At 37.7% G+C, this 9,645-nt stretch overlaps 1 protein-coding gene and 1 pseudogene across 1 annotated transcript in view; one reads left to right on the forward strand and one right to left on the reverse strand.

The window, feature by feature from the left end:
• Positions 1 to 3,239: 3,239 nt before the first annotated feature.
• On the forward strand, positions 3,240 to 5,178 carry LOC143853381 (alkane hydroxylase MAH1 pseudogene; annotated as a pseudogene).
• Positions 5,179 to 8,347: 3,169 nt separating this feature from the next.
• Positions 8,348 to 9,645, reverse strand: part of LOC143852249 (uncharacterized) — a 13,261-nt gene continuing 11,963 nt past the window's right edge. Inside the window, exons 3-4 of the mRNA XM_077361650.1 lie at positions 9,573 to 9,645; positions 8,348 to 8,658 (exon numbers count right to left, since the gene is read on the reverse strand). The exon at positions 9,573 to 9,645 is cut by the window's right edge and continues 99 nt beyond it. Of these exons, the coding sequence (XP_077217765.1) occupies positions 9,619 to 9,645 (27 nt within the window). The 3' untranslated portion in view covers positions 8,348 to 8,658; positions 9,573 to 9,618. The remainder of the gene's footprint in view (positions 8,659 to 9,572) is intronic.

Raw genomic sequence — 9,645 nt, forward strand, 5'->3', positions numbered from 1 at the left:
ATTTTCTTGTTTCTGCCAATGTTCAATCCATAAAGGACGAAACAAAGTAAGCCCCGCCATTTTATCCATTCCTGCACATAAAATTTGCATTCAGAAACAGCAGTAAATGAAAACTAATCCTAATTTTCTTTTTCCGTCACCGAAAAGATCATCGCCGAATGGGATTTTGAATTAACTGAATTTGGAAGAAAGCAAATGGTTTGATGTAGCTAATGATGTGTACATGATGCACATCACCGGGAAGAGAATTGATTCTGGGTGGAGAATATGGCGCAAAAATGTTATCGCATTCAAAAGATACACTATGGCTGTGCAGAGTTCAAATCCGTATCTTCCTGTATTCAGCTGCATACCTTTATCATCTGCTCAGTGCTTATGTTTTTTCTATGCTACCTTTGTATAGCTTTTAATGATGGTGCCTAGATATATTTCGTTTTAGAAGTCCTATATTTAAATACAGCCTTCTACAATGTACCAATGTCAGTTATGTTGTGAAAAATTGCCAATGGGGGACACCAAAATACGAGAATTGCCAAGGGGGGCACTCTTTTGAAAAATTATAAAGGGGGTCGAATACGGTTATCAAGTATGTAAACAGTGAAAACCTGACCAAAATGCCCCTAGGGGTTATCAAGTACGTTGAACAAGGATTATCAAGTACATAGACACTCTTTTTAATGAATGCATATTTTTCTTTTCAAACAGTTTTAAGGCATACGTTTTTTTGTCACCCACAGGGTGTCTAACTAGGATACATATGCTGGCAAACAAGATCAGTAGACATCACGTCTTTGAACAAGGACTTGTGAGTCACCACCAGAATAATACATTCATTTATTTTAGTCAAGAAGTTAGATGCTCGACCTTATTGGCATTTTCTAACAAGGACTTGTGAGTCACCATTTACAATCATCTCAAGTTCCTAATATTTTTTAACATCTGTTTATTGATCACAATCCGAGGAAGTTTCTGATTTTGTGTTCACTTTTTTCTTTTCTTTTTTTGGTATAATGAGGCTGGGAAATGTACCTCCGGTTTTCACCATAGCCTAGTTGGTTATCATGGGAAAATATAAGGAGGGATGGAGTGGAATGTATGGTCTGGTGGAAAAGGAAAGCAAATGGAAAGTGTACGGCATGTTATTTGGTAAATATATTGCCGACAAGGATTGTTAGTTTGCCAGGAAAACCTACTCAAACACAGTTAGGAATAGGAAAATGACGTCATGTTCCTCGACTCTCCGAGAGGAACTGTATTCAATGGTAACAAATCTGTGTTTTTAATTTTTTTTATTACTATTGTGGTTACTCATAGAAACAATGAGGAAAGACTTGAGGGCTAGGAACATAACAGAAAACATGACCTTGGATAAGATAGAATGGAAGAAAATGATCCATGCAGACGAATCCAACTAGTGTTAGGAATAGACTCGGTCATTTTGAGCCGGGTAGATCATTTCACCTTCTCCATGAAAATTTTCTAAAGGATTCATTAGCCGACCCCAACTAGTTTGGGACAAAGGCTTAGTTGAGTTGAGTTGAGCATTGTGCTTAGTCACAAAACCATTGGATGCTCTGTTCTCAAGTAAATGAAGCATCCAATGCCAGTCAGAAGACATTACAATGCCACCAAAATTGGTTCCTACTTGCAAATGGTATTATTTTAATTTTATTTTATTAACAAATGTGACATGTTGAGGCCTTTTTGGAAGCCATTAACTATGTAATTTCTACTAGTATTTTAATTATTATTTAAAAATATTGATATTTAACTTCAAAATCATTTTGCATATTTTTTTAATTGAGAAAAGAGTTCCTACACATCAGTGTAGATAACTTATCTACACCCTAGCTTAAAATACAGTGGAGGCCACATTGTTTGGGTGATCTGAAGCATTCATTTGATGGGCCCTCACATAGATAGGGTGTGCCCAAAAAATAAGCTCCATAGGATCATCCTAATCCTTCGAACTATGGACGCAAAAAATGGGCAGATTTGTGAAGGTTTATACACGTCCATGTTTTGCCTCCACAAATCCTAGGGTTGCGATGATCCAATGGAGCTGATTTTGAGGAACACCCTATCTATGTGAGGGTCCATCAAATGAATGCTTTGGATCACCCGAACAATGCGGCCCCCACAGTATTTTAAGGCTAGGGTGTAGATAAGTTAACTACACTAGGGTAGGAACTCTTTTCTCTTTTTTATTTATGTATACAATTATAGTTATTATTTAAAAATAATGATATTTAAATGCAAAAAAGACACTTTCTCTTGCTTTTTGTTAGCAAATGGAAAAGGAAAGACAGAACTGGCAAAGGAGAAGAAGAACGAAGGGAGAGAAGAAGAACAACAAACAAAATAAAAAAAATGTAAAATGAAATTAAAATATAAAAGTAAAAAGGGCCACTTGTTCTGATCTGATTTGAAAGTGCCCTCTAGGGGTGTAAACGAGCCGAGCCGAGCCGAGCTTGGCCCAGCTTGGCTCTGCTCGTTAAGCTCAAAAGCTTGGCTCGGGCTCGAACCAGGCTCGCTAGCCTTACCGAGCTTGGGTTATATTAAGGGCAATGACATATTCACACCCCTCATCTTCCCTGGACAGCCCTATCTAGTGTAATTTGACTACTCTTTTTACACTAGGGGTGATACAAGTAATAAATGGGGTTCCAAAAAAGAAGTGACATATTTTGCCTCCCCCTTTCACTCCCTGGACAACCCTTTTAGTGTGTGTGTGTGTGTGTGTGTATATATATATATATATATATATATATATATATATATATATATATATAACTGTTGGTGCGCTTAAGCTCACCAAGCTTATGATGCGCTTAAGCGCCCAATCACATCGGGGCCCACTTTGTTAGGATGATTAATGTCTGTCCATTTTGCCCTCCACAAATGGATGGGTTAGGATGATTCTATGGAGCTGATTTTTGGTACACCCCCATCTATGTAAGGGCCTTTCAAATGAATGCTTTGGATCATCCTAACAAAGTGGACCCCCATGTGATTGGGCGCTTAAGCGCACCATAAGCTTGGTGAGCTTAAGCGCACCAACTGTTTCCTCATATATATATATATATATATATATATATATATATATATATATATATATATATATATATATATATTAAATCCTTAACGAGCCAAGCCGAGCCTCGTTAAGGATTCGAGCCGAGCCTCGTTAAGGATTCGAGCCGAGCCGAGCTTTTACCGAGCCCGAGCCAAAATTGACACCCTTAGTGCCATCCATCTATCATTGAGGCTTCTTTCTGTATTTACCCTTAAATAAAGTTGGAAAGCTACATCTCCATCACTATTTTGGATGAGATGACAGGTATTCGTTAAAATCATATCCACCCATTAATGCTCCCTCAAAAAAAGAAAAAGATAAAGACACCCATGATCGATCTTAAGCTCAGCCCCATAGCCTTCTTTCAAATCCCAAGTAAAACAATGGAGTCTGAATCATGGTTTATGGGTTTATGGAGCTTCTTCAAGAGCTACCCTGAAATCCTTTTATCCATCTCTTGTTTCTTCTTTATACGTGCTTTGAGTGGCAAAGACCAGATTATTATGAATTGGCCTATCCTTGGAATGTTTCCTTCTGTTCTTCTCAATGGTCACCGTTTGCATGATTGGGGCGTTGAGCTTCTTAGAGAAAGTGGGTGCACTTTTGTGTTTCATGGCCCAAGGTTTGCTCACATGAAAATGTTAATAACATGTGATCCAGCTAATGTAAACCACATTGTTAACACGCACTTCACTAATTTCCCAAAGGGTTCAGATTTCTTGCAAATTTTCGATATTCTCGGAGATGGGATTTTCAATTCTGATTCGGATTCATGGAGAATTCAGAGAAAAATGGCTCACACACTCATCAACCACAAAAGATTTCGGCGATTCGTAGTTAAGTGTAGTCGAGAAAAGATTGAGAAGGGGTTTATTCCAGTCCTTGAGCACATAGCACAAAAAGGAGAAGTTGTGGACTTACAAGATGTGTTGCAAAGGTTGATGTTTGATAGCACTTGCAACTTGGTTTTCGGCGTGGATCCCGGTTGCCTTTCGGTCGGATTTCAAACAATTCCGTTCGCAAAAGCCATGGATGATGTAGAGGAGGTGTTACTTTTCAGGCATATCGTGCCGGAAAGTTGGTGGAAGTTGTTAAGGTGGCTAAGGATAGGAGAGGAGAAAAAGATGGCTGAGGCTTGGGAGACCATTGATCATTTTATAGCCAAGCTTATTTCAATCAGAAGAGAAGATTTGAGGAATCCCACAAGAATGAAAGAAGATAAAGGGGAGGGTACTGATCTCTTAACATCTTATGTGGATTCCAAAATGGAAAATGAAACTTTTGGTTCAAAATATGACACATTTCTTAGGGACACCACACTAAATTTCATGCTTGCAGGGAGAGACACTACAAGTGCAGCTCTTACTTGGTTCTTTTGGTTGATTTCTAAGAACCCAATAGTAGAAAGCAAGATTTTAGAAGAACTGAAGACTAATTTGAGAGTAGAACAAGATAGGTGTGTAGAGAAACCAAGGGTGTTTGACAGTGAAGATCTTGGTAAGTTGGTTTATCTACATGCAGCCTTGTGTGAATCTCTACGGCTATATCCGCCCGTTCCCTTTGAACACAAAGGCATTTTACGGCCGGATGTTCTTCCTAGCGGTGAAACAGTTCACCCAAGTATGAAGATCCTGTTCTCCTTATATGCTATGGGGAGGATGGAAAGCATTTGGGGCAAAGATTGCTTAGAATTCAAGCCAGAGAGATGGATTTCAGCTAAAGGGAGGATAAGATTTGAGCCATCCTACAAGTTTTTTGTATTCAATTCAGGGCCTAGGACTTGCTTGGGTAAAGAAGTGGCTTTCACTCAAATGAAGTCAGTTGTTGCTGCTTTACTATATAACTTTCAGGTTCAAGTCATACAAGGCCAACTTGTGTCTCCTAAACCTGCTATAATTCTTCATATGAAAAATGGGTTGAAGGTTAAGTTGAGCAAACGATATGCTTGATGATGTACAAAAGGTGATGTTTAAGGTTATGTTTCTACCTTCTCTCCTATTACCTATCAAAAATTAAATGGTAAATGCCTTAAGTTTTCTGTCTGTTCTGTTGCCTTTGTATTGTAAATCTTAATCAAATGGGAAATGTCATTTTAATCTCCTTTTTCAGCTTTTTCTCCTTCTTTTAGTTTCTTAAGATTGCATATTCTGCACTTTGGACATGTTTGGCAACCATGAAAAATTATTCCATAGAATATTGGTGGGCCTAACTAACTGTGAAAAGGAAACTGAGGAGGAGGGAGGGACAGAAACTCGAGAGGGCAAAAGTGAAGAGAACATGAGAAATCCCTAAAAACAATGAAAAGAAATTACCCCCTTTAATTGGGTTTGTCATGGTTCCCTCACACACGCGAGCGCGTGCGCACACACACTTGTTGCTGGAATTGTGCGATTTTTTATTACAGTAACAAACTTATGAAATTGTAGTAATAGACCTAGAACAAAAATAAAATAAAATAACCTAATGATAAAGAGTGACTTATCAATGGAGTCGCGATATGAATCTAAATTCGATGTCCTTAAGTATCACCCCGCACATACGAAGAACCGTGGTGTAAATGGAACTTCGGCGTATGTCTCTACAATAAAATGACTCCGCTCCAAAAGGTGAGGTGTGCACTCATGCTGCTCAGATGCCTTGCCAACACGTCTTATCGGACGCGAAAGAACAAACAGAAAGAGAGCTCGTTGAAAGGCCAATGAATGGTAGAAAACAATGGAAGAAGTGTACGTGTATCGGTTCCAATGTCCTTTTTGTAACCAATCAGACTATTAAATGTCTCAAAGGATGTGATTAGGAAACGTTGAGACGTTTCCAAACATTTCCAAACAATAAACTATTGTCCATGGTAAAAAAATTTCCACAAACTCAAATTTGGCAAACAAACGGCTTCCGGAGTTTCGTATTTCACAAAATGGCCAACCGTCTTTCACATTTTTTACAACTAAACAGGGCCCCTTATATTTCCAATGTGTGGGACAAAAGATCCTCACAAAAAGAGAAAATAGACGCAAGTGGGGAGATTCAAATTTGGAGGCAAAGGACTAGTGGAAACATTTGAAATTTCGAATTATACTATGACTCTTTTCCTTAGAAACAAGGAAAAGTTAACCCCCAGTAAATATGCTTACATCACTTACCCCAATGAAACTAAAAGACTTCCAACTAAAACTCCAATGGACCCCACTTGTCCTAAAAGATAGACCCTATCACGAAAGTTAACCGGTCTATAACTAATGGATATAAAAGAAATGGGCCTTATCATTTGAGCATTGTTTAAAATACCGGTTTCGGTCCCTGGGAAAATCGAAATTTCGGTCGAAATTTGGTAAGAAATCAAAAGGAGTATTTAATTAATTTCGAAATTTCTGCCGAAATTTTGTAACATTTAAAAAAAAAACAAATGTCCCAAAAATGAAATTTCAAACCGGAATTTCCGAAATTCCGAAATTTCGGTCGAAATTTGGTATTTAGCGAAAAATGGGATTTCAGGAAATTTCGGTTCAAAATTATGGATTTCAGTCGAAATTTAAAACCATGCACTTGAGTACTTAATAAATATAAAATAAAAGGAGCACCACCTAATGGAAATAAGGTGCGAGACACATTTTCATGATTTCCACCTCTTTTCTTTCATGTATTGACTCTTGCCTTGGATCTTTGCCCTTCTCCCTTATGTTTTCACCACTTAAGATGTCCCATTCTCCGCACATGATCCAGGACAAACTGACATGGATATCTGATTGTCTCTTGATGAGACTCTTTATCTCACCTTTTAAGCCATGTTTGGCTCCCATGAAAAAATATTCCATGGAATATTTGTAAGGCCAGTTAGTGGGAGTGAGGAGTGCATGTTAATAATCTAAAAACTAGGAAAACAAAAAACCAATCCTAAATAGGTATTTTTCTTTTCATTGTTTTGTAGGGATTTTTTATGCAATCCCTACTCCTCCGGCCACTCAATTCTCTCCTTCTCCCTTCAGGCTCTGTTCACTTCTTTTCCCCGGGAAGGATTTCGTTTTCCTTTCCTTTCCAGGTGACATGGCAGAAGGAAAATGAATACAGGGAAACTATCAAGGAAAAGGTTTTGTTTTCCTTGGAAAGCCTCTTTCCGATATATTTAATCGGAAATCAAATCTCGAGTAACAGGGAAAAAATCAATTTCCATGTCATTTTCAGCTTTTAAATAAGAAATTCCACATCTGATATTTCTGTCTTGTCAGGGAAAAAAAGGCTGTTTTCCAGGAAAACAGCACCAGGGAAAAGAAGTGAACAGATCAGACTCACTCTCAGAGAGTTGGACTCACTAATATTCCATAGAATAGATTTTCATGATTTCCAAACATGGCCTTACCTTTCACCGTTTTGAAAGCAAGGGGAGAATTTGAATATGTGTACCTTATTAGAAAATGCCAATAATTTCGAGCATCTAATTTTTAGACTACAATAAATGAATGTATTATTTCATTTCCTTACATTGGTGGCGTCTTTAGGTCAAGCAGATGTGATGTGCAGTGATATTGGATACTGTTTGCCATTACTCTTCTCCTTTTTTCAGATCAAATTGGGACCGTTGATGAAAGCCAAGCTTGGAACCGGAGGATCATCCGACCATACATGAACAACCTTTATAATCATCTCAAGTTGCTTAGTCTACTGTTAATTATCCAACTGAATATTTTGTCGTTGAATTTGGACCGTCAAAAACTAAAAATACATGTCATTGGATGTTTGGATAGCATGATTGGCATGATTTTCGGGCCAAATAAGATCTAAACCATGGCCTAACAGAGTGGTCCAAGGCAGGGCCCACAGATAAAGCTAATTCCATTGGGTCCCACCTTCAATGGCCCACCCATACTAGAACTAACCTACTGACCATTCTTTGATCATTAATATTTTTGGGCCTTGACCATTCTATAGTAAGACCCACAAGATGAAAGGTCCAAATCCCTGCAGAAGAGCTTCCTTGATTTCTTGTGAAAACTGCAGATGGTAAAGACAGCTTCTGTGTGATTCTATAGCATAATAAGAACATATGTATCAACTTTGCCTGGAAAATAGTCATAAATATTTGCCTCCAGAATTTTCAATAAATGAGAAAAATGGAAATATCACATTATTTTTCAAAATCTTGGGATTATTGCAGGATTTTGTTGTTTTATCAGAATGACCTGATAAGATCCTGATATTTGGTAAAAGACATGAGATATCTGTGACAATGGCGTGGAATCGCAGAGTAATGAGAAAAAATCCTGATATTTGGTAAAAGTCATGAGATATATTTCTCAAATACAATTTATATCTACTATAGTATATTGAAACATTGAACTTAAATACATACATATTCTTACATATATCAATTGTAGTTGCGCAGAACGGTCTCGGATTCCTTGCAAACAGGAAGCATCAAGGATATGGCAGTATTCTTAGCAATCCAATGCCTCCGAAAAAATGGGTTATTTCCACCAGATTTATGAGATTGGCCATTTTTCTGCCTCGAGATCAATGCACAGTAACATCCGTTTGAGCCACTGGCCCGACTCCAAGCTATAATTTTCTTTGCTTGTTCCAATCAAGATCTGGAAACAGTTAAAATGAAAACCCTGAATAAATATATATCAACTATGCAAGAAAGTTATATATTTTAAGTAACGTAGCTCAAGTTGCAGATATTACTATGAAGGCTCTGTTTATTTTGGATTTAGAGAATCGATTTTGAGTCCAAAAGTGGTGATCTTATGTGGGCATCTTGGTCTAAGATCGACGATCTAGATTGAAGAATTAGGTTAAGTGTGAAATTGCTGGAGTTACATGTTTCCATAGTGATCAGAAAAGGGTATAAGGGTATTCAGTGCATCTAATCCCTATTGAGACATAGATGATTAGTGAGCCCTAGATTCAACTACATCCGTTGGTTAAAACAATTCTCAAAATGGAAAACAAACAGGCCTGACTTATTGGGTCAGTAAGTTCTTTGACCTAATGACAGGATATGCTTTCCTCTAGTGTGCTTTTAAATTAATGAAACGAGCACAAAAGAGGGTGTAGCAAAACATACTCTAGAATATAATTAGTGTGTAGTATATATTATATACTGATTGTATCTTTGTTGAAGTAAAAAGAAAGTAAAGTTATCAAGTGTAGCTTGACAAGACTGAACCTCTGATCAGATAGTTTTTAACTTGGTGGGGAGAACTACCAAAAACCACTAAGATGGTGTCTCACACTTGCAACCATCCAAGATTAACAATTCTGATGTTGATACCCCGAAATTTAGTGTATCTATCTCATCCCTAATCATTCCTGTTTAGTAAACAAAAGTTCAAACATGCATATGTGCAAGGCTATGAAAACCATACCCAACCAGACAGGTAGCCATGATTGGATGGTTGTCAATGTCGGCTGACACTGAATTTCAGTGTAGCCAACTCATGCCTGAGCATTCATCAAAAGACAAAGAAAACATGAGTGGTAAAGGTATGAAAGGGCGTACCAGTTCCTTTCTGCAAGGAGCTCTAGAATACCAGTACTCATATTTCTTAACTCATATCCATAGATTGGCGGAC

This window comes from Tasmannia lanceolata, unplaced genomic scaffold, assembly GCF_043159265.1.
Source record: "Tasmannia lanceolata isolate RefF3 unplaced genomic scaffold, GAP_Taslan_0.1 ptg000019l, whole genome shotgun sequence".
Lineage (NCBI taxonomy): Eukaryota > Viridiplantae > Streptophyta > Magnoliopsida > Canellales > Winteraceae > Tasmannia > Tasmannia lanceolata.